Genomic DNA, 25,495 nt, shown 5'->3' with positions numbered 1-25,495 from the left:
CTTCCTCCTCCTCCTCCTCTCTATATTTCTCCTCCTCTTCTTCCTCCTCCTCCTCCTCCTCTCTATATTCTCCTCCTCTTCTTCTTCTCCTCCTCCTCTCTATATTCTCCTATTCTTCTTCTTCTTCCTCCTCCTCTCTATATTCTCCTATTCTTCTTCCTCCTCCTCCTCTCTATATTCTCCTCCCTCTTCTTCTTCCTCCTCCTCCTCTCTATATTCTCCTCCTCTTCTTCTTCCTCCTCCTCCTCTCTATATTCTCCTCTTCTTCTTCCTCCTCCTCCTCCTCTCTATATTCTCCTCCTCTCTTCTTCCTCCTCCTCTCTATATTCTCCTCCTCTTCTTCTTCTTCTTCCTCCTCCTCTCTATATTCTCCTCTTCTTCTTCCTCCTCCTCCTCCTCTCTATATTCTCCTCCTCTTCTTCTCTTCCTCCTCCTCCTCTCTATATTCTCCTCTTCTTCTTCCTCCTCCTCCTCTCTATATTCTCTCCTCTTCTTCTTCTTCCTCCTCCTCTTCCTCTCTATATTCTCCTCCTCTTCTTCTTCTTCCTCCTCCTCCTCTCTATATTCTCCTCCTCTTCTTCCTCCTCCTCCTCCTCTCTATATTCTCCTCCTCTTCTTCTTCTTCTTCTTCTTCCTCCTCCTCCTCTCTATATTCTTCTTCTTCCTCCTCCTCCTCCTCTCTATATTCTCCTCCTCTTCTTCTTCCTCCTCCTCCTCCTCTCTCTATATTCTTCTATTCTTCTTCCTCCTCCTCCTCCTCCTCTCTATATTCTCCTCCTCTTCTTCTTCCTCCTCCTCCTCCTCTCTATATTCTCCTCCTTTTCTTCTTCCTCCTCCTCCTCTCTATATTCTCCTCCTCCTCTTCTTCTTCTTCTTCCTCATCCTCCTCTCTATATTCTTCTATTCTTCTTCCTCCTCCTCCTCCTCCTCCTCTCTATATTCTCCTCCTCTTCTTCTTCTTCCTCCTCCTCCTCCTCTCTATATTCTCCTATTCTTCCTCCTCCTCCTCCTCTCTATATTCTCCTCCTCTTCTTCTTCCTCCTCCTCCTCTCTACATTCTCCTATTCTTCCTCCTCCTCCTCCTCTCTATATTCTCCTCCTCTTCTTCTTCTTCCTCCTCTTCCTCTCTACATTCTCCTATTCTTCCTCCTCCTCCTCCTCTCTATATTCTCCTCCTCTTCTTCTTCTTCCTCCTCTTCCTCTCTTCATTCTCCTATTCTTCCTCCTCCTCCTCTCTATATTCTCCTCCTCTTCTTCTTCTTCCTCTTCTTCCTCTCTACATTCTTCCTCCTCCTCCCTCCTCTCTATATTCTCCTCCTCTTCTTCTTCCTCCTCCTCCTCTCTATAGTCTCCTATTCTTCCTCCTCTCTATTCTCCTCCTCCTCTCTATTTTCTTCTTCCTCCTCCCTATATCCTCCTCCTCCTTCTCCTCTCTATGTACTCCTTATTATTCACACAAATCTTAATCACACAAAGACATGCAAACCAAACCCGACCCGAAAAGGAATCATACAACTTTCCTTTGTAAGGACAGAATCAAGTAGCTACATTGATTTGCTCTAAACAAAAGAAAAGACCACAAGATCAACTCTAGAAAATTGTATTTTAAACTAACAAATCAACAAACCAAGTTTTTCGGGTTAGCAAGGCGGGAAAAGAAAGACACCGTTTGCAAAAAACTAGTTTCTAAATTACATGTTGCTCTAAAGGAGTGGCCAAGTTAACGACCGTCTAATTACACCACCGTCTAATTGCACTTTGTTGGCTGTGACTTGCAAATTGCTCTTGGTTCAGAAATATCAATTCGCTTGCCAGGGGATTAAGCTTTGCTGAAAAGTTTTGGTGCAATTGTACCATCAGTTGGGATGGGTAAAAGGGCAACAAGTATGATCAAGGAAATGGAGCCCCTCCCTTATGAAACCAGGTTGCAACGCCTTGGTCTCTTCAGCCTTGAAAGACGGCGTTGAAGGGGTGACTTGATCGAAGTGTAAAAAATCCTGCATGGGATAGAAAAGGTGGATAGAGAAAAATTCTTTTCTCTATCACACAATACTAGGGCGAGGGGGCCCTCCCTAAAGCTCCTAGATAAGAAAGTGAGGACAAATCAAGGGAAATATTTCTTCACCCAGAGGGTCCTTGGTTGATGGAATTCACTTCCAGAACAGGTTGTGACTGCTGTCAGCCTTGATAGACGGCAGAAAAAGACCTCATGGTCCATCTAGTCTGCCCTTATACTATTTCCTGTATTTTATCTTAAGATGGATATATGTTTATCCCAGGCACGTTTCAATTCAGTTCCTGTGGATTTACCAACCATGTCTGCTAGAAGTTTGTTCCAAGCATCTACTACTCTTTCAGTAAAATAATATTTTCTCATGTTGCTTCTGATCTTTCCCACAACTAACTTCAGATTGTGTCCCCTTGTTCTTGTGTTCACTTTCCTATTAAAAACACTTCCCTCCTGAACCTTATTTAACCCTTTCACATATTTAAATGTTTCGATCATGTCCCCCCCCTTTCCCTTCTGTCCTCCAGACTATACAGATGGAGTTCATGAAGTGTTTCCTGATACGTTTTATGCTTAAGACCTTCCACCATTCTTGTAGCCCATCAATTTTGTCAATATCTTTTTGTAAACTTTATATATCTAAAGTTTCGCATGCGTACCATTATTGTAGGCTGAGAAAACAAATATGGTGCATTACTTTCTGGACGACACTAAGAAAAAAAATCTTGGACAGGCTTGGGCAAAAAACCCCCAAACATTTATTTTCCTTTTCGAAAGATTGATAAAATCAGGTGAACTTGGAATGCATTTGTCATTGTAGGCATCTTGCCTGACAGTTTTAATTTGTGGTTAAAAATGAATAACCGAGCACTCGTAAAAAGAACTTCTGTTCTGTTCTGTTTCTTTTTTAACGAGTGCTCAGTTGTTCATTTATACTCCATATGTATTTGTTTGAAAAATGGACGTTATGATGTGATTTTTTTAAAAGCGAAGCAACAAGAAGGAGAGCTCTAATTTTTTAAAAGTTTTCACAATTGAGTATTTGGGTTTTGGGAATTGGGTGTGGCCATTCGAGAGAAAAGAAGAACTGGAGATGACATCAAGGGTGGATTACGTTTAAGAAAACTTTCTGGCATTAATATACTGCCATAATGTACATTTCTCTATTTTTTTGTTATTTCCCTGTGTATGTACAGAAATACACAGCAAATACTGTATAGTGTCTGTATTTTGTGGGTGTGTGTGTAATTTTTTTTTTCTCCATAAAAATTTCTTCAATACATTTCAAAATATTTTCACATTGTAATAAAAACAGTATCGAGTTAGTACATTATTTACAATTAATCTCTCTTCCGGTGTCAATCCAATCCCCCACAACCTTGACGTCTAATTTGGTCATCTGGATACCTAATTTTCTTCTAATTGAATTCAAGCTTAATTTGCTTTAAACCTTATTAAATTAATATCCTTCTCCTTTAGTACTTCAGATGTGTCATAGTGCCCACTCCTCCTTCTTAGATATTTTCCAAAACCCTTACAAGAAAAAAAGACTTTATTAACTACAAACAATAAAAAAGAAAATTGTAATACAAAAAAGAAAGGGAAAGAAAAGAGAGAAGAAAGAAAGAAAGAAAGAAAGGAAGGAAGGAAGAAACCCTGAAAAGTAAACAAAGAAAAAATACAGTATATCACCTGTATTGTTTGCTGGGAGGTAGATATTTTTCCCCTCGTTTTCCTCCCCCGAAGCTAGGTATGTCTTATACTTTGGAGCATCTTATTTATTGATTGATTGATTGATTGATTTTGTCCAATACACAATGAGGGTTTTAGTGGGTATACACATAGTAAAATACACAATGAAGGTTATAGAGGATATACTCATAAAATAATAATAATAATTTATTGGATTTGTATGCCGCCCCTCTCCGCAGATTCGAGGCGGCTAACAACAATAATAAACACAAACATGTACAATCCAATAATAAAAAACAACTAAAAACCCCTATTATAAAACCAAACATACACACAGACATACCATGCATAACTTGTAATGGCCTAGGGGGAAGAGCTATCTCAACTCCCCATGCCTGGCGGTATAAATGAGTCTTGAGTAGTTTACGAAAGACAGGGAGGGTAGGGAGAGTTCTAATCTCCGGGGGGAGTTGGTTCCAGAGGGCTGGGGCCGTCACAGAGAAGGCTCTTCCCCTGGGGCCCGCCAAACGACATTGTTTAGTCGACGGGACCCAGAGAAGGCCAACTCTGTGGGACCTTATCGGTCGCTGGGATTCGTGTGGTAGCATAGTAAAATATACCTAAGAAATAATAGAAGAGAAGATATAGTAATAGAACAGATCAATGAAAGAATAGAAGAAGAGATATAGGAATGGAAGAAAAGGATAGGAGATATAGGAGAACAGTAGGACAGGGGACGGAAGGCACTCTAGTGCACTTGTACTCGCCCCTTACTGACCTCTTAGGAATCTGGAGAGGTCAACCATAGATAATCTAAGGGTAAAGTGTTGGGGGTTAGGTGATGGTACTACAGAGTCAGGTAGTGAGTTCCATGCATCAACTACTCGGTTACCGAAGTCATATTTTTTACAGTCAAATTTGGAGCGGTTAATATTAAGTTTAAATCTGTTGTGTGCTCTTGTGTTGTTGTGGTTGAAGCTGAAGTAGTCGCCGACAGGCAGGACGTTGCAGCATATGATCTTGTGGGCAACACTTAGATCTTGTTTAAGGCGTCTTAGTTCTAAACTTTCTAGGCCCAGGATTGAAAGTCTAATCTCATAGGGAATTCTGTTTCGAGTGGAGGAGTGAAGGGCTCTTCTGGTGAAGTATCTTTGGACATTTTCAAGGGTGTTAATGTCTGAGATGCTTAGATGAACAATGTCTTATATGTAAAAAATATATATACAGTGGTACCTCGAGATACGAGTTTAATTCGTTCCGGACCTGGGCTCTTAAGTCGAGCAGCTCTTATCTCGAACGACTTTTCCCCATAGGAATTATGTAAATAATTTTAATTGGTTCCAGCCCTCAAAAAACTCACAAAGTTAGTCTAAATTATGCAGAAAGACATGTTTTTAATGAAGAAATGTACATGTACATATAAATGAATAATGAAGTTTCTTTCACTTAACTTGTAAACTTTCTTAAACTTTTAAATTTACATATGTTCAACTTCTCTGCCACCCAATCCTGTAGGACAGAGGTCCCCAACCCTTTTTGCACCAGGGACCGGCTTTAAGCGATCAAGAGAGGAATGGGTGAATGAATGGACGGAGGGTGGGAAGGAAGGAAGGAAAGAGGGAAGGGACAGGAACAGAGGAAGGAAGCAAGGAAACTTATGAAAGGGGAGAGTAAGAGAGGAATGAGTGAAGGGAGGGAGGGAGGGAAGAAGGTGGGAAGGAGAAAGAAAAGAAGAAATAGAGGAAGGGAAGGTAAAAGAGAGAAAGAAAAAGAGCAAGAAAGAAAGCTGCAAGCACCCCCCCGAGCCCCCCAGGCCGGCTGCAACCTTTTAAAACACGAGCGCCGCTTCGCAGCTGTCTCCTGAAGCCGAACGCGGAAGTTAGCGTTTGGCTTCAGGAGACAGCTCCTTGGCGCTTGTATCTCGAATTTGGGCTTGTAAGTAGAACAAAAATATCTCTCCCCTCCCAGCTCTTATCTCGAGTTGCTCTTAAGTAGAGCAGCTCTTATGTCGGGGTTCCACTGTACGGTAATTAAAAGAATTCAAATTATGCCATCACGGCTTAATCTCTGCCCTTTTGCATAACTTTGTCTGGACATGTGTAAAGTCATTAGGGCACCTGCAATAGCAATTACACTAACCATCCTAACAGATGTTTCCTGCCTCGGGAAATTAAAGGAGAATTTGCTCATAGACGGAAACGCTACCGTGTTTCATCTGTCTTTAAATTAGGCGTATTTACGACCGCCTCTAGGCTCCTGGGCCTCCTCCTACCATGTCAGGATGATGCTAATAACTTCCAAAATTACTGTAGGGTTGCTAAAATAAAGGAGCAGGATTAAGGATACTGGAAAGAAATCTTTAGATGCAAACTCCAGGTGGTTTATTGACTTTTCCAAAAGGAAACAGCTTTGTCATTTCTCATCCATTGTTTCTTCAGCAGTCGCTTTTAAAACTTTCTTTAAGTCCTCCTGTCTGGACCTCCTTTTTAAAAACAATTAGACTTGGGGGGAAACAGCCTGCGCCCTTAATCCCTGCACAAACTAGCTTTATTAGTTACACTAAACATTCCTTAAGTCTCTTTGTCTTATCAAGTCCTAATAATATCTGTCAGACCCACTTCCTTTTAACTTCATGGCTAAAATCACCCCGGAACAATTTATCATACTAAGAGAAGTCAACAGTCTTTGGTATTTAAAAAAGAAAAATCCAACACATACATACACACCTGGCTACTTTAGTAAAATAGGCATTTTTTTTTTTACTTTTAGTAAAAAAAAAGTTTGTTGCTGGGAGAAGGAAGGAGAAAAACCCAATCTAAAACAATTGCTTTCCTTGCCGAAATATTGCATTACAAAATTAAAGTAATTATGGCATTACAAACTAAAATAATAATAATTTAATAATAACAATAACAATAATAAATAACAACAACAAAACAACAATAATATTAATGTTAATGTTAATGTTAATGTTAATATTAATATTAATATCAATATCAACATCAACATCAACATCAACATCAACATCAACATCAACACCAACATCAACATTAATATCAATATCAATATTAATATTAATATCAATATCAATATTAATATTAAAGTTTTCAAATAGGTGCTTGGACTCCTTTTCAGTCGATTAAGTCACATTAGTTGAATATCCACCAAATAGACAGCACTATTTGTTGAAGGGCACAGTAACGTTTTAAGGTTTTGTACCGGACCCACAAGTAGGATAACACATTAGGCAAGGAGCTCAATTTTCTTTAATCACTATAAAAAGTTCAGTTCTAGATAATGATTACAATGATGAAAGCATTTATGGGTAAAAACAGACTATTTAATTATTCATTGTTTTAAATGTAATTAAGGATCATGCTAAGGTATTAGAGAAGGGAAGACAATTAAAGAACTATTAAGTATTCAATAAATAGTGCATAAACTTACTACTCCGACTGTGCCCCCCACCCCCACCCGTGGGGGCCACAGCCCATCAGCACTCTGGGGTGTACTGGTATTTATTTATTTATTTATTTACTTACTCACTCACTCACTCACTCACTCACTCACTCACTCACTCACTCATTCATTCATTCAATTTTTATGCCGCCCTTCTCCTTAGACTCAGGGGGGCTTACAACATGTTAGCAATAGCACTTTTTTAACAGAGCCAGCCTATTGCGCCCACAATCCGGGGTCCTCATTTTACCCACCTCGGAAGGATGGAAGGCTGAGTCAACCTTGAGCCGGTGATGAGATTTGAACCGCTGACCTTCAGATCTACAAGTCAGCTTCAGTGGCCTGCAGTACTGCACTCTACCTGCTGCGCCACTCCGTATATTTTCACCACTGCCATTTCTCTAACAACAAACTTAGCTAATCAACACAATCCCAAATCAAAGTGTTCCCCCCCCCCTCCTCAAGCATGAAGTCCAGTAGTGCTAGAAACCAAACAAATTGTCTTCTTTTCTTTAAGCAAAGCGATGGATGTAGTTACCTCTGCCAACTCGGTCAACTTTTGCAACCATTAAAAAATCTTGGAAATTAGTTACCGGAATGACAAATATGTCAACTTTCTTTTCCCTAGAAGAAAATTGTCCTCTGCAACAGTTTTTACTCCCCAATGGCTTTCTCTCTCTCCCCCCCCCCCCCCCCGGCTCAATTTGTTTCTATCACCCCATCATTTCATTCTCAGCACCTTTGTGATGTGAGCCTCCTCAATCCTGGCTTGTTTAGACTTACTGATCATAACAGAGACGGTGTTCGCACTGGGGTTGAAAGAGCAGCGTCCCTTGCCCGATTCACCTTTGGAGTCGATCTTGAAAACTTGTTCCTGTAAGAGAGAGAGAGAGAGAGAGGTTCTGTGAAAAGATCCCAGCGACCGATAAGGGCCTTCTCCGGGTCCCGTCGACCAAGCAATGTCATTTGGTGGGTCCCAGGGGAAGAGCCTTCTCTGTGGCAGCCCCGGCCCTCTGGAATCAACTCCCCCCAGAGATTAGAACTGCTCCCACACTCCTTGTCTTTCGTAAATTACTCAAGACCCACCTATACTGCCAGCATGGGGGAGTTGAGACACCTTTCCCCAGGTTTTTTTTTATATTTATGTTTGGGTATGTATATGTTGTTTGCTTTTTAAAAATATGATAGGGTTTTATGTGCTTTTTAATATTAGATTTGTTTTTGCTGGAATATTGTTTTTATTATTGTTGTGAGCTGCCCCGAGTCTTCGGAGAGGGGCGGCATACAAATCTAATAAATTGAATAGAATTGAATTCCTTCCTTCCTTCCTTCCTTCCTCCCCTTCCTTCCTCCCTTCCTCCCCTTCCTTCCTTCCTTCTTCCCCTTCCTTCCTTCCCTCCTCCTTCCTTCCCTCCTTCTTCCTTCCTTCCTTCCCTCTTCCTTCCTTCCTTCCTTGCCACCTTCTTTCTTCCTTCCTTCCTCCCCTTCCTTCCTTCCCTCCCTCCTTCCTTCCTTCCCTTCTTCCTTCCTTCCCTCCTTCTTCTTCCTTCCTTCCTTCCTTCCTCCCCTTCCTTCCCTCCTTCCTTCCAACCAACCCTTCCCTCCTTCTCAGATCAAGGATGACGACATCTGCCTATCTCATTGTCATTCCATCTTCATCCCAGTTCTAAAATGTATCAAAACACTCAATGCTTTTAAAAGTTGGTGCAAAGTGCTTGCGGTAAGAGGCATTTCACCTGGCAACATTAATAAAGGAGGTAATTTACAATCACCCCCGCACACAGAAAAGGAAGCCATTAAAAGCACACCATGCACTAATGGGCTGTTACCTCCCCAGTGAATAACAGGTGCATTAACATCTGCTCAAATTGTCCATAAAAGATGCATTTCCTAACAGGAATGCCACCACTGTTCCATGATGTGATATAGATTAGAAAGGTACCAACAGAAGGGAATGTTTGCAGGGTTGAAATGAGGGGCTTTTGGTACCCTCTGAACCTCCTCCTCCTCCTCCTTCTTCTTCTTCTTCTTCTTCTTCTTCTTCTTCTTCTTCTTCTTCTTCTTCTTCTTCTTCTACTACTACTTCTTCTTCTTCTTCTCCTCCTCCTTCTCCTCCTCCTCCTCCTTCTTTTTCTCCTTCTCCTTCTTTCTCCTTCTTTCTACCTCTGTTGTCTAACTATTTGTAAAACAAGTCCCATTTTTGAAAATAGTTTGTGATTTCTTTCTCTTTTATTTTCAGTGCCAGCCTGTCCATTTCTGCAGAGTCTAATATTTTTTTTCAATATTATTATTGCTTCTTCTGTAGGTGTTTCCTCATTTTTCCAGTGCTGTGCAAATACAATCCTTGCTGCTGTCAAGACATATTTTCTCGTTATTTTTTCTGGCATTATGCCTTGAACTTGATGGTTTTCTTGGAGAGGTTTCATGACCCAACCAGGTACTGTTGACAGCGCTCGCATGATATTATCTACTTGGCTCATGAAAGATCTGAAGATCCAGGAAAATCACCAAACTCACAGAGCGCCAAGAAGACTTGCAGACTAGGAGCATGAAGATTTAGCTAGTTCTTCAACAGTTTTGATGTCAGTTGTCGTGCAAAGTTAGCTTATGATCTTCATCAAACAAAACCAAAAATATTTCTTTCCTTCCTTCCTTCCTTCCGTCCCTTCCCTTCCCTCTCTCCTGTCTCTTCTAATCTCTCTTTTATATTTATTTTGCTTTCCTTTTATCTTCTTTTCCTTTCAACTTCCTTTCCTTTTATCTTCCTTTCCTTTATCTACCTTTCCTTTTTATTTTTCCTCCTTTCTTTTCCTTTCCTTTCCTTCCTCCCTTCCCTCTCCCTTCCCTTTCCTCCCCTCGTTTCTTCCTTCCTTCCTTTCCTTCCCTTTCCCTTTCATTTCTCTTCCCTTTCCCTTTCCCTCCCTCCCTTTTTTCCTCCCTTCCTTTCTTTCTTTCCTTCCCTCTCAACTTTCTCTTCTAATCTCTCTTTTATATTTATTTTGCTTTCCTTTTATCTTCTTTTCCTTTCAGCTTCCTTTCCTTTTATTTTCCTTTCCTTTATCTACCCTTTCCTTTTCATCTTTCCCCCTTTCTTTTCCTTCCCTTTCCTTCCCTTCCTCCCTTTCCTTCCCCTTTCCTCCTCTCCTTCCTTCCTTCCCCTTCCCTTTCATTTCCCTTCCCTTTCCCTCCTTCCTTCCTTTCCTTTCTATCTACCTTTCCTTTTTAATTTTCCTCCTTCTTTTCCTTTCCTTTCCTTCCTTTCCCTTCCTCCCTTCCCTCTCAGTTCCCTTTCCTCTCCTCGTTCCTCCCTCCCTTCCTTCCTTTCCCTTTCATTTCTCTTCCCTTTCCCTCCCTCCCTTCCTTTTTTCCTTCCTTCCTTCCTTCCTTCCTTCCTTTCTTTCTTTCTTTCTTTCTTTCTTTCCTTCCTTCCCTCTCAACTTTCTCTTCTAATCTCTCTTTTAAACTTATTTTGCTTTCCTCTTATCTTCTTTTCCTTTCAGCTTCCTTTCCTTTTATTTTCCTTTCCTTTATCTACTTTCCTTTTCATCTTTCGCCCTTTTTTTTGCTTCCCTTCCCTTTCCTCCCTTCCTTCCTTCCCCTTCCCTTTCATTTCCCTTTTCTTCCTTCCTTCTTTCCTTCCTTCCTTCCTTCCTTCCTCCCTTGCTCCCTCCCTCCCTTCCCTTCCCTCCCCCACTCCAACCCTTTCCCAATAAACCCTTCCTTCTAGGACTAAGAATAAAAACTAGTATTAGAAAGTCAAATGAGACCGTCTCTCCCTCTTTGATAAAGCAGTCCCGTTTCCCATTCATCTTGCCTCTGGGATGCTAAAAATAAATCCACTTCAACCAGTTAGGGTGCATAGAAGCCAGGGCTGCTATAGGAGGCACCCTTTAAAATCCTCAGGCTTGAAACAGCTTGGCTATTGTTGGCTTCCACAATAAGAGCCATGCAAAGCTACAGCTTGACCGTCAAGTGCCTTGCAGACTCCAGATGTTTCAGGCAGCAGTTTATTTGACCGATTGGTGGTAGGCATGGGGTTAAAGAGACAGCCCAGCTGACGGATCACTTGTTTGGGGCTCTGCTTTATCTTGAAAGGTAGTGTGTTATTAATAAATTAATGCAGGGTGTGTTTATGTCAGTCCCTTGGAGAAATTAAACCTTTTCTCCTGCTTTTTGTGAGGTTTTATGGAAGAACCTATTTTTTAAAAAATCCCACCCCATTTTTTTCCCCAAAAAAGTTTTTTTAAATTTTTTTCTCCACCATAAAAAAAACATGCTTACAACATCATATACCTTCAATACAGCTTAGACAAATATCTTCTTACAAATAATATTACTAATAATACTAATAATATTACTAATATTACTAAAATAGAATATCCATTCTGTTATTTATTAGTCCTTGGTGTATATTTGCCCAACTCTTTCTGCCTCCTATTCTAATTTTGTCATCCAGACCATTTGATCATTTGAAAAATCATTTGTCTTTTAATTAACTTTACCGCTAGTATTCCTACCTGTATTTTTTTTAAAAAAAAGATTTCTAATTTACTATATCCAAGTAATATCTCTTCTCATCCTTATTTAGAAACAATGAAACATAGAAGATGGATGGCAGAAAAAGACCTCCTGGTCCATCTAGTCTGCCCTTCTACTATTTCCTGTATTTTGTCTTAGGATGGATCTATGTTTATCCCAGGCAGGTTTAAATTCAGTTACTGTGGGTTTACCAACCACATCTGCTGGAAGTTTGTTCCAATCATCTACGACTCTTTCAGTAAAATAATATTTTCTCACGTTGCTTTTGATCTTTCCCCCAACTAACTTCAGATTGTGTCCCCTTGTTCTTGTGTTCACTTTCCTATTAAAAACACTTCCCTCCTGGACCTTATTTAACCCTTTAACATATTTAAATGTTTCGATCATGTCCCCCCCCCCTTTCCCTTCTGTCCTCCAGACTATACAGATTGAGTTCATGAAGTCTTTCCTGATACGTTTTATGCTGAAGACCTTCCACCATTTTTTTTTGCCCGTATTTACTTCCTTCATAACTAAATATCCTTGCATTGGCATCCTTCAGACTCAAAAGACCATCCAATGGTAAATCCACACACTATTGCTATTGAACACACTATTAAATGCTATTGCTATTTTTTTTCCTTCCTTCCTTCTGTTTTTCCCTTCCTTCTTTTCTTCCTTCCTTCCTTTTTCTTTTCCTTCTTTCCTTTCCTTCTTTCCTTTTTTTCTTTCCTTCTTTCTTTCCTTCTTTCCTTCCTTTCCTTTCCCAAAGGTTCTTTTTGTCTGGTGGCAACTGGACTTTCTTTCCGTAGTGACGTTTTGAGGGTAGGAGTTGAAAGAGTTTATGTCCAGGATGCGAGGGGTCAGTAAATATTTCCCCCACCCTCTTTTTGACTCGTGCAGTCTATAGGTCCTCAGTCGAAGGCAGGTTGGCAGCCCTTGTTTTTTCTGCAGTTCTGATTCTCCTCTGAAATCCGTGTCGGTCCTGTTGGGTTGCAGAACCGAACCAGACAGTTATAGAGGTGCAGATGACAGACTCAACCTGGATGACTGAAAATCTCTACAGACGTTGAACTGATCAAGGGATTTAAAAACAATTTTAAATGACCTACTTACCTCAGACCTGCGTCCTCTGTTGAGGTAGGCACAGACGGGGCTGAACGCTCCACTCCCACAAACGTAGAGATGAGTGCGGTTGAACGTCTGGATCACACGGACAAAATTGCCGCAACCGTGCTGCAGAGGGTAAAAAATAAATGAACCTGCACGTAAATGGCAGTCACTCATGCCCTCATCACCTCGAGGTTCGACTCCTGCAACGCTCTCTACATGGGGCTACCTTTGAAAAGTGTTCGGAAACTTCAGATCGTGCAGAATGCAGCTGCGAGAGCCATCGTGGGCTTCCCCAAATATGCCCACGTTTCTGCAACACTCCGTGGCCTGCACTGGCTGCCGATCAGTTTCCGGTCACAATTCAAAGTGTTGGTCATGACCTTTAAAGCCCTACATGGCACTGGGCCAGAATACATCCGGAACCACCTTCTACCGCATGAATCCCAGCGGCCGATAAGGTCCCACAGAGTTGGCCCTCTCCGGGTCCCGTCGACCAAACAATGTCATTTGGCGGGCCCCAGGGGAAGAGCCTTCTCTGTGGCGGCCTCAGCCCTCTGGAATCAACTCCCCCCAAAGATTAGAATAGCACCCATCCTCCTTGTCTTTCGCAAATTACTCAAGACCCACCTTTATCGCCAGGCATGGGGGAGTTGAGATATTCCTTCCCCCTGGGCCATTACAAGTTATGTATGGTATGTTTGTGTGTATGTTTGATTTTATAATAAGGGTTTTTAGTTGTTTTATTAATTGGATTGTTACATGCTGTTTTTATCATTGTTGTTAGCCGCCGCGGAGAGGGGCGGCATACAAATCCAATTAATAATAATAATAATAATAATAATAATAATAATAATAATAATAAATGTTAACATCAGAACAAAGCCACGTTAGAATAGAATACAGAATAACGGACTTGGAAGGGACAACCCATGTATAAAGCATAAAGCTTTATTTTGTCTTGAGTATATATTTGTTGTTCGTCCTTTTTTTATATGGATATCTATGCATAAATAATTATGTAATTTTATGTACTCTGTAATGTTGTATTGTTGTTTTGTTTATCTTTTTTTTTTAATGTAAATAACTAATAAAGTATTTTTTTTTAAAAAAAGATAAACGATGGTCCATATGTACGTAATCTTCGAGACCATCGGCAGGTGCTGTGTTTCAAAGGCCAAGCTGGTTCTTCCCTAAGCCAACATCTGGAAAAGAAACATCTGTGCAAAAAATACCCCAGCAGGCCTTGCTCAAGAGTCTACAATGAACCAAGGAATGAAAGAACGGCAGGAACAAATTGTATGTTTACATCTTCCACACGGGCGGTTAAATGGTTCTTGTCTGCTACGATTAATGTTAGCACAAAATTTTTCAGTGTGGCTGAGAAACTGTCTAGACTTTAAGAAAAGAGGTTTTGTCGACTCTTGAATCAATAGAAAGATTCAAGAAAAGGAAGAGGGATACTTTTAAAAAAAGATTTTAGGACTTATCCTTTCCCATTTTGAATGTGCATGGACTTTGCCTTACTTTGGGGTGAAATTCTTGTTAGAATTCAAATAAACTCACAATTTGACAAACATTCAGCTTTAAATGAGGGTTGTCCTGAAAAAAAATCTGGCAATTCTCATCTGCTAATGTTGTGGTTGGCTCTGGCCCAGCTCCTGCCCCAAGGACTGTGGATGTGGGGGAGACATCCACATGCTGCAGGCCTGTTTTGCCCCCGGTGGAGTCTGCTGATGAAGGCTCCTCTGACTAAGAAGACATGAGTGACAGGGAGGAGGAGAGTGTGGCAGACAGCTCAGAAGGAGATCAATTATCTAGCTCCTCCTTGGATTCAGAACAAGAGTTAATGATACAGCCACGCATGCGGAGAGCGATGCATAGGCAACAACAACTGAGAGATTATTATCAAAGAAAATGAGGCCACCTGTGGTTGGGTGGGGCTGTGGTCATTAGTGAGGCTGCTATAAATAGCAGCCTGTGGGTTTGGCCATTGTGGAGGATTATCTGATCGTTGTGTTTCGTGCCTACTTTGCTGACTTTGACCTTTGTGTGCTGATTTTTCCCCGCTTTGAAACTAAACCAGAGCAAAGTGTGTTTCACTTTGTGAAAGAAGAAGGACTGTGAATTGCCTCACAGCTGCAAGCTAAGTATCACAGAACCGATAAGAGACTTGTACAAATTACCAATTTGTTTGGAGACCAGTGCTCTTTGCTATACAAAAAGAGGGCTTCGTTTATTTGCATTTTTCGGTATAAAGAACATTGTTTTGAATTTTCAAACGTGTGTGTGTCTGAAATTGTATCTGTGCATTTTTGGGAGGATTCTACCAGAGAGCTTGACAGAACAACTAATGGCAAGACAAAGTGCATTTTTAAAGAAATCTAATTAAACAGAAAGCTTACGAGTCGATTACTAGTGACACCTTAATGAATATAACCTATTAGTCCTGTAAGAGCCAACATTTTTTTCCTCTGATCTGATTTATTTTTTTAAAAAAAGAGTTGAACCTGCAAAATGGACTTGATACACTTCGATATAATGTCATTTTTAATTATTACTCCAGGAACAAAATAGAGATTTTATGGGCTATGATTGCAGGGGGTTACAGATTCTCCCCAATCTTGCTTATCAGTTTTATGCAAAAATCTGCTATATAGAGGTTAGTGGGACAATTCAAAAGGTGCTGTGTTGTGTTTGTTCATTGATTCTGGTAGAGTAGAGTAGCCCCAGGGGAAGAGCCTTCTCTGTGGCGGCCCCGGCCCTCTGCAATCAACTCCCCCCAGAGATCAGAACTGCCCCCACCCTCCTTGCCTTTCATAAATTGCTTAAGACCCACCTATATCACCAGGCATGGGGGAGTTGAGACATCTCCCCCAGGCTTATAGAGTTTATATATGGTATGTTTGTGTTGTATGTTTTTTAAATGACGGGTTTTTAAATACTTTCTTTTAATATTAGATTTGTTACACTGTATATTGTTATTATTGTTGTTGTGAGCCGCCCTGAGTCTGCGGAGAGGGGCGGCATACAAATCTAATTAATATTAATAATTATTATTATTAATAATAATAATAATAATAATAATAATAATTATTATTATTATTATTATTATTATTTAATAATTAATTTTTATTATTATTATTATTATTATTATTATTATTATTATTATTAATTAATAATTAATATATTATTATTATTATTATTATTATTATTATTATTATTATTATTATTATTATTATTATTAAGCTTTGTGCAGTAAAGAGCTGTTTCCCCCATTGAGGGTTTGTGACACAGTGGGGGTAGTAACTTTATGCACTATTTATTGAATACTTAATAGTGGGATTTTTTTTTGTCCTTCCTTCTCTATTACCTTAGTATGATCCTTAATTAGTTTTAAAATAGGAAATAATTAAATAGAACGTCTTTACCCATCAACGCTTTAATCATTTTAATCATTATCTAGAACTGAACTTTCAGAGCAATTCAAGAAAATTGAGCTACTTGCCTAATCTGTTATCCTACTGAACCTGATGGGTTCAGTACAAAACCTTTAAATGTGACTGCCCCTCAACCAATAATGCTGTCTATCATTTGTCCTTTTTGTGGCTATTCAAATAATGAGACTGAAAAAGAGTCCAAGTACCTATTTGAAAACTTATCTTGGTCGGCAAGGCCCTACCACCCAATCACATGACTTTTAAGCCACTCCCACCTAGTCACATGGCCAATAAGCTACTCCTACCCAGCCACATGACCATCAAGCCACACCCATAAAATAAGCCACGCCCACAGTGTGGCAGTAAAAAATTTGGCAATCCATCACTGGCTTTGTGCCTTGAGAAGAGCTCAAAGCAATTTTATTTTTAAATATGAAGTTTCTCATCAAATAAATTCTCTACATATAATTATGATTCATGGAAAAATCATGAGCAATATTCTGACAGTGAACACCCTTTGACTCAACCCATGTACCATAATATTTTTATTTTAGGTTAGCGTCTTTAAAAAGGAAAATGATCCCAAATTGGTTCTGAGTTTTCACCACTAAACGTTCAGCCAGACTAGCGCATAATTGCTCCCAAAATCACCCCTCCAAAAGCTTCCTACACTGCTCCAAATTGCTCCCAAAATCACCCCTCCAAAATCTTCCTGCACCACCCCAAATTGCCCCCAAAATCGCTCCCCCAAAAGCTTCCTACACTGCTTCACATTGCTCCCAAAATCACCCCTCCAAAAGCTTCCTACATCACCCCAAATTGCCCCCAAAATCACCCCTCCAAAATCTTCCTGCACCACCCCAAATTGCTCCCAAAATCACCCCTCCAAAAGCTTCCTACACCACCCCAAATTGCCCCCAAAATCACCCCTCCAAAAGCTTCCTACATCACCCCAAATTGCTCCCAAAATCACCCCTCCAAAAGCTTCCTACATCACCCCAAATTGCCCCCAAAATCACCCCTCCAAAATCTTCCTGCACCACCCCAAATTGCTCCCAAAATCACCCCTCCAAAATCTTCCTGCACCACCCCAAATTGCCCCCAAAATCACCCCTCCAAAAGCTTCCTACATCACCCCAAATTGCTCCCAAAATCACCCCTCCAAAAGCTTCCTACACCACCCCAAATTGCTCCCAAAATCACCCCTCCAAAAGCTTCCTGCACCACCCCAAATTGCTCCCAAAATCACCCCTCCAAAAGCTTCCTGCACCACCCCAAATTGCCCCCAAAATCGCTCCCCCAAAAGCTTCCTACACTGCTCCAAATTGCTCCCAAAATCACCCCTCTAAAAGCTTCCTACACCACCCCAAATTGCTCCCAAAATCACCCCTCCAAAAGCTTCCTGCACCACCCCAAATTGCTCCCAAAATCACCCCTCCAAAAGCTTCCTACACCACCCCAAATTGCCCCCAAAATCGCTCCCCCAAAAGCTTCCTACACTGCTCCAAATTGCTCCCAAAATCACCCCTCTAAAAGCTTCCTACGCCGCCCCAAATAGCTTCCAAAGCCTTCCAAAATCACCTCTCTTTTCAAAATGCCTCATTTCTCCTTGCTGCGTTTCTTCACTCCATTTGCCTTCGTTAGGACCTCAATTTGGGGTGGCGTAGGAAGCGGCTGGAGGGGTGATTTTAGAAGCGATTTGGGGCAATGTAAGAAGCTTTTGGAGGGGTGATTTAAGAGCGATTTGGGGCAATGTAGGAAGCTTTTGAAGGGGCGATTTTTGGAGTGATTTGGGGCAATGTAGGAAGCTTTTGGAGGGGTGATTTTGGAGGTGATTTGGGGCGGCATAGGAAGCTTTTGGAGGGGTGATGTTGGAGGCGATTTGGGGTGGCATCAGCCTTCGTTAGGACCTCCATTCCTCGCTTCTCCTCGCTGTCCATCTCCACTCCATTAGCCTTCACGTTGTCCGCTAGCCACATTTTTTTTAAGCCTTAAAGTTGGGATTTTCCTAATGGGTTTGCATGCATTATTTGCTTTTACCTTGATTCCTATGGGAAACATGGTTTGATCTTACAAACTGTTCTACTTACGAACCTGGCCACGGAACGAATTAAGTTCATAAGATGAGGTATCACTGTATTTTAATTTCGTACAGCAGCCTTTTCAAGAGTTGTCCGAAGCACCACATTAATCTCTTAACTCAGCAAAAATGCTGCCTTGTTTGATCCAAAATTTCTTTTGAGGGTTTTTTTCCTCTCTCTCTCTCCAGTAATTGGTTTAACAGACAATCCTTCTCCCTAACCCATGCTTTAATCCTAATAACATACGGGCCACGTTAACCTGCTTTAAGAAACCTTTAAGCTTTTTCAGCCATCTGCCCAAAACAGTGTTTTATGATCAGGCAGTAAGTGCTTTAAGGATGGATAAATTTCTTTTTTTTTTCCCCCTCCCATGCAAAAAGGAATATACAGTATATACCTTCTGGGATCCTATCCAAGCACTTATATGCGTATTAGCTAAGTCTGCCTTATATTCTTTAAGAGACATCGAAAGCAAGTCTTACTAATGATTTCCATATTACTAAGAAGAAAAGCAAAAAAAGTATTTTATTGGCTTTTTGTGGATATTTTTTTATTTTTTATAAAGCTTGATTTCAAACATAAGCAACCTGCTACATTTCCCAGACCCTGGTGGTGAGATCTAGAATAGGGCTAGGGGAGAGAGAGAGAGAGAGAAATGGAGAGAGAGAAAGAGTGAGAAAAAGAGAGAGAGAAAGGGAGAGAGAAAGGGAGAGAGAGAGAAAGAGAGAAAAAAGGGAGAGAGAGAGAAAGGGAGTGAGAGAGAGAGAAAGAGAAAAAGAGAGAGAAAAAGGGAGAGAGAGAAAGAGTGAGAAAAAGAGAGAGAGAAAGGGAGAGAGAAAGGGAGAAAGGGAGAGAGAGAAAGAGAGAGAGAAAGGGAGAGAGAGAGAAAGAGAGAAAGAGAGAAAGGGAGAGAGAGAAAGAGAAAGGGAGAGAGAGAAAGAGAGAGAGAAAGAGAGAAAGGGAGAGAGAGAGAGAGAGAAAGAGAGAGAGAAAGGGAGAGAGAGAAAGAGTGAGAAAAAGAGAGAGAGAAAGGGAGAGGGAGAGAGAAAGGGAGAGGGAGAGAGAAAGAGAGAGAGAGAGAAAGGGAGAGAGAGAATTTTTAAAAAATCAAAGGCTCAAAAGAGACACTTTGGTCGTTAAAACCTGAGAGGCATTGAGTTTTTAAGCCATACGTGGAAGCAAAACCCTCCCAAAAGTAGGTAAAATCCGGGAGAGTGTCCTTGCATGAAATTTAGCTTCCGGTGCATGTGCCGAAGCTGAATCTCATGCAGGGGCACATGTGCATGAATGGGGGATGTGCAGCTTGATGTGCATCACAATTTTTACTTCCAAGCTACCATGTGGCCCCATATACAGGTGCCGCTCACCACTGGTGCCGGTCCACAGACCGAAGGTTCTGGACCTCTGATCTTAACTGTTGCAGCTATCAAATTCCACAAATCCGTCCAGCCCAAAGAGTGCGAGAGGAAAATATATATATATGATGTTCCTTCAATACACCAGGGTGATTCGACACAAAAATATATAACCCTTCGCTATTGCAGAGCTGAAGGGATTGGATACTGTAGCCTAGAGGATAATTCTCTGCCTTATAAGGCAAAGGTTGCAGGTTCAAGTCCCAGTGGGTATGGCTAGCTGATGAGGCCAAAATAAGGCCGAAATAGATCTATCCTAGTCTCCCTTAATTTTCAAATTCAGCAAAAAAACATGTGACATATATATATACATATATATATTTGTTTTCATAGATTTTCACGGGTACAGGTATGACAGTCTTGGTATATTCAGGTTTCTTCCAGTGTAGGATTTGGAAATTTCTGGCGACATTTTTCTATCTCTGGCGATGTTTTTTATCTTGATGGCTTCCATGATCCATCGAGATAGAAAAACATCCCCAAAATATGAACAAGCGGGATGATACCTCCCGCCTACCAGACATCTGGAAACCAGCCCTCAAACGTATCCCAGCCATAGAAACCAGACTCAGAACACACATTGCAAAACAATCAAGTAGCCTGCAAGCTCCAACTACTCAGGATATCACCCCTAATCCACAACCATTAACTAATCAGCATACCTCAGATACATCAACGACCCCAGATGTTACCCCACTGACTCACCAGGAAGTTTCTACACAGCAGGCAATTACTGAGCCATCAAACCACACCCAGCCACCAGTATTTATAGAAGGAAGGCAGCTCAGGTCTCGCTGTGTTCGCCCTAGAACAAGGACAGAAACACCAGCCTGAAGATGGCGAGTGGGACCTCGTCAAAACATCGCCAGAAATTTCCAAATCCTACACGGGAAGAAACCCGAATATACCAAGTCATATATATGTGTGTGTGTGTGTGTGTGTGTGTGTGTGCCATTTCCCCTTCTGCTCTTGGCTGCATTGATGGACCAGGCAGCCAAGTGTATAATTAAAAGGAAAAACGAAAAGACTTACTGTGGGATCTTTGCCAGCCATTTTACACTCGTCCACCTTGGCTGTTGACGCTGGCCAGAAAATCTGCATGGAAAGAAAACAAAATATTTTAAATGGGTTACATAATCTTTGATACACAGTTCTGAACTGAGCCTTCTGCCTCTGCAATGTGCCTAAACTCATAAAGTCAATATTTTTGCACAATTAGCTTGCTGGAGAAATGCTATCTTCAGTTTTTCTTATGAAAAACCTACTTAAGGTTTTTTCTTCTTCTTCCAATCCTAACTCTCTTTTGAAGTGCCCATTGAATCACAGAATAACATAGTTGGAAGGGACCTTGGAGGTCAACTAGTCCATCCCACTACTCAAGCAGGAAACCCTGTACCATTTCAGACAAGTGATGGTTCAATTTCTTCTTTAAAACCTCCAGCGTTGGAGCACCCACAATTTCTGGTGGTAAGTTCTGGCGCACCCACAACTCCTTAAGAACCAAGTTTAGGATATCAGGACAGCAGTTGTATCAATGCACAGTAGGTTGCATGCTTAGCGAATCAAATTTTCATCTTGAGGGTGCTTTGGGACTTTTCAGAGAGTTTGGTGGAAAGGTTTGGGGGATAAGTTAATGTACTAGGCTAGACACTGTGAGTTCCAGTTCCATTTTAGATACAAAACCCACTGGGTGATCTTGGACAGTCCTTCAGAGGAAGGGGGAGGAGGAGGAGGAGGATTAGAAGAATTAGAATTAGAATTAGAAGAAGAGGAGGAGGAGGAGAGGAAGAGGAAGGTGGAGGAAGAGGGGAAGGAGAAGTGGAAGGAGGAGAAGGAGGAGAACAAGAGGAAGAAGAAGAAGGAGAAGAAGGAGAAGGAAGAGAAGAAGGAGGAGGAGGAGGAGGAGGAGAAGCAACAGCTGGTGAAGGAGACAAAGATAAAGACGAAGGAGGAGGAGGAGGAGGAGGTGGAAGGAAAGAAAAAGAAGGAGGAGGAGAAGAAGGAGAAGGGAAAGAAGGAGAAGGAGGAGGCAGAGGAGGCAAGAGTAAACCACTTCTGAATATTTTAACTGGCTTATCCAGGCAAATGCTAGGAGTCATCCATGACCTGAAGGCACACACAGTTTGGCAAAAAATCTATTCCATTCTATTCCTTCTAATAGAAATAATTCAGTCATTGGAACCCTTCTAGTCCCATCCTTTTCATTTTAGTCCATCTCCGGATGGTGAACTTATGGCACAGGCGCCACAAGTGGCACGCGGAATCATATATGCGGGCACGCTAGCCGTTGTCCTAGCTCAGCTCCAGTGTACATTTGCTGACCAGCCAAATGTTCAGCTGGCCCCACTCACGCCATCCCTCCCCTCCCCTCTTCATTCAGCTTGGTTTGAATGCCAGGTAAGTACATGTCTCACGCGGAGGCTCAAGGAGGGTGTTTTTGGCCTCCGGGTGGCACGTAGAACCATATCTGCAGGCACATGAGCCATTGTCCTAGCTCAGCTCCAGCACACATGCGCTGGCTGGCCAAATGTTCAGCTGGCCCCACTCACGCCACCTCTCCACTCCCAGGATTCTTTATGTTGCCTGTTTTGGATGCCAGGTAAGTACAAGGCTTGCACAGAGGCTTTGGAAGGGCATTTTTGGCTTCCAGGGGGCCACCAGTGGGCAGGTGAGGCTATATTTACCCTTCCCAGGCTCCAAGAAAGCTTCTGGGCCCACTTCCGGCCTCCGGAGACTTCAAAGAGGCCTGCTAGGCCTAAAATGGTGTGTGTGGGGGGGACTCATGCAGACATCTGTGGGATTGTGCACAGGGGGCAGGGCAGCATGTGAGGTGGTCATGGGAGCATTCACAAGGAGCGGAGCACATGGGAGGGCATTGAATTATGGGTGCCCGCATGCTTTTGGCCCTCCTTAAAGAGAACTTTTATGGGAAAAATTCTTGGAAGAAATCCCTTTCAAGTTTAAATAGCTACCAGAGGGGCCTGGTACTTCCAAGGTGCCTTGCCAGAATTGAATACTTTGATGTACTTCTCATATATCAACCAAGGAGTCCTTACACCAAGTCCTGAATGAAAAAATAGTTACGAGTAGAAACTTTTAGCTTGTGACTCAGATCAACGCTCCCTAATAAAGATTTATAGGAATGGGTTTCAAATGTGCCAAGTTTGCCTCCCCATTTTACAGCGGATATCACCTGCATTTGGCCAATGTCAAATGTTTGATTTAAGAGTCTTATAACTGGTGAAATAAATATCTTTTATGGGTGGGGGAAGTGGGAAAATTTGATACTCCTTATATGGAGCGTCATAATCGGTTTACTCCTGAAACATCTCATTAGGAGAATTTGGAATTCTGCCTTTTTTTCCCCAGCCCTAACTAGCTGCTAAACGATCTTTCCAGCTCTTACTTTGCAGGTTCTTTCATTGTTATTCTCTGCTAAGAATGTTTTCCAAGCCCTAAGTTTTTGCAGGGTTTTTTTTCATTGCTCTAACTTGCTCTGAGTAAGTTTCTTTCCAGCCCTAACCAGGTGCTAACAATGTTCCCAAATTTTACTGGCTTGCAAACTCTTTCATTGTTACTCTCTGCGAAGAATGTTTTCCAAGCCCTAAATCTTTGGAGGGTTTTTTCCATTGATCTACTTGCTCAAAATGTTTCTTTCCAGGTGCTAATGATGTTCCCAGCTTTTACTGGCTTGCAAACTCTTTCATTGTTACTCTCTGCGAAGAATGTTTTCCAAGCCCTAAATCTTTGGAGGGTTTTTTCCATTGATCTACTTGCTCCGAATGTTTCTTTCCAGGTGCTAATGATGTTCCCAGCTTTTACTGGCTTGCAAACTCTTTCATTGTTACTTTCTGCGAAGAATGTTTTCCAAGCCCTAAATCTTTGGAGGGTTCTTTCCATTGATCTACTTGCTCCGAATGTTTCTTTCCAGGTGCTAATGATGTTCCCAGCTTTTACTGGCTTGCAAACTCTTTCATTGTTACTCTCCGCAAAGAATATTTTCCAAGCCCTAAATCTTTGGAGGGTTCTTTCCATTGCTCTACTTGCTCCAAATGTTTCTTTCCAGGTGCTAACAATGTTCCCAGATTTTACTGGCATGCAAACTCTTCCATTGTTACTCTCTGCAAAGAATGTTTTCCAAGCCCTAAGTCTTTGGAGGGTTTTTTCCATTGCTCTACTTGCTCCAAATTTTTCTTTCCAGGTGCTAATGATGTTCCCAGCTTTTACTGGCTTGCAAGCTCTTTCATTGTTACTCTCTCCCAATAAAGTTTTTTTAAAGCCCTAACCAGGGGATGAAATAATGTGGTGAAGCTGACCAGACTAAGGATGCTAGCCAGATGAATATCTAGTAAGTAGATTCTTTTCTCTATTTTCCTCCCTAAAAACTAAAGTGCATCTTATACTCTGAAAAATACGGTAACTGAGAAAAACACTATGTTTGGACCCGAACAATGATTCCAAAAAAAGAGAGCAAATTCTCCATAAGATTCAAGCAAAGGAAAGTGAAATAGGTTTAGAAGCCAGACCAAAAAAAAAAAAAAAAAGTAGAAATCAAACCCCAGTTGCTATGAACAAAGAACACAGCCTAGTACTGTATGTTTGTTGGAGTGATTCCAACTTGTAGCAGTCTGTTGGCGGAATAGACTGCCATCAATCGTACTCTCATTTACTAGTCTCGAACAAGTTAGACAGACATTGTTCTCCTTCTGGTTCCTTCTGTGAAGTTTCAACAAATTCGTTCCGCTTGGAGGATCCACCATAAAATGCATCTCAAGTTTCCAAAATTGCAATCCCTGTCGGTGTGAAAACATGGTTTTTTTGAATGAGACGTTAAACAGGAATTAGCAAATGCGGTTACCACTGATGCGTGGGTACCATCACTACCACGTTATTGCCTGGAGCGACGGCAGAATTCATACAAAAAGAGCTGAACGAATACGAAAGGGAAACGGCATGTGGTTGGAATATGACTTCTCTCTTTAGGAGAATCTGGAAAGAGCTTACAATTAGTGATGGACGAGCCGAACCCGCACAAATACATGGAGTGTAGTAGGGGAGGGGAGGATAGGGGAGGTAAGAAGAGGAGTGGTGTGGAGGGGAGAGGAGAGGAGTGAGGTGGAGAGGAGAGAAGGGAAGGGAAGAGAAGAAAAAAGAGAGGAAGGAGGAGGGAGAAAGAGAAGAGAGGAGGGGAGGGGAAGGAAGAGGGGAGAGGAGAGTTAATGGGATGGAATTGAGGGGATGAGAGAAGAGAAGAGAAAAGAGAAGGGGAAAGGGGAAGAGGGAGGAGGAGAAAAGAGAGGAGAGAAGAGAATTATTTATTGGCCAAGTGTGCTTGATACACCCAAGAAATTTTATGCAAAATTCAGCCGAACCCAAACCGAACATGAACCTGAACGGGGAATCCCATGAAGAGATTCCGGGGGTGGAGCCTTGACATCACTGGCAGGTTGCTAAGGATGCCAAGGTGATCACTTCCTGGATTCCATGTTATCCAGGAAGTTATCATCTTGGCGTCCTTAGCAACCTGATGGTATACGTGACGTCAAAGCTCCGCCCCCCAAAATCTCTTGGTGGGATTCCCCGTTCAGGTTAGGGTTCAGGTTCGGTTCGGCCGAATTTTGCATAAAATTCGTCCAAACTTGCCGAACCCGAACACCGTTGGGTTCGCCCATCACTATTTACAATTACTGGAATAATGTTTAAAGGAAGGGATACCTTCCTTTAAACTGCAATAATGTTTAAAGGAAGGGATACCTTCCTTTAAAGAAAGAG

The 25,495-nt window shown here is 41.6% G+C and overlaps 1 protein-coding gene across 1 annotated transcript in view; it reads right to left on the bottom strand.

The window, feature by feature from the left end:
* The window catches only part of SEMA3C (semaphorin 3C), a 131,272-nt gene that overhangs the window by 32,429 nt on the left and 73,348 nt on the right, over nucleotides 1-25,495 (bottom strand). Inside the window, exons 4-6 of the mRNA XM_070754687.1 lie at nucleotides 20,756-20,818; nucleotides 12,794-12,913; nucleotides 7,943-8,033 (exon numbers count right to left, since the gene is read on the bottom strand). Of these exons, the coding sequence (XP_070610788.1) occupies nucleotides 7,943-8,033; nucleotides 12,794-12,913; nucleotides 20,756-20,818 (274 nt within the window). The remainder of the gene's footprint in view (nucleotides 1-7,942; nucleotides 8,034-12,793; nucleotides 12,914-20,755; nucleotides 20,819-25,495) is intronic.

Source organism: Erythrolamprus reginae, chromosome 6, assembly GCF_031021105.1.
Source record: "Erythrolamprus reginae isolate rEryReg1 chromosome 6, rEryReg1.hap1, whole genome shotgun sequence".
NCBI classification, from domain to species: domain Eukaryota; kingdom Metazoa; phylum Chordata; class Lepidosauria; order Squamata; family Dipsadidae; genus Erythrolamprus; species Erythrolamprus reginae.
Note: the sequence above shows the minus strand (reverse complement) of the source record. Positions and strands in the feature narration are given on the sequence as shown.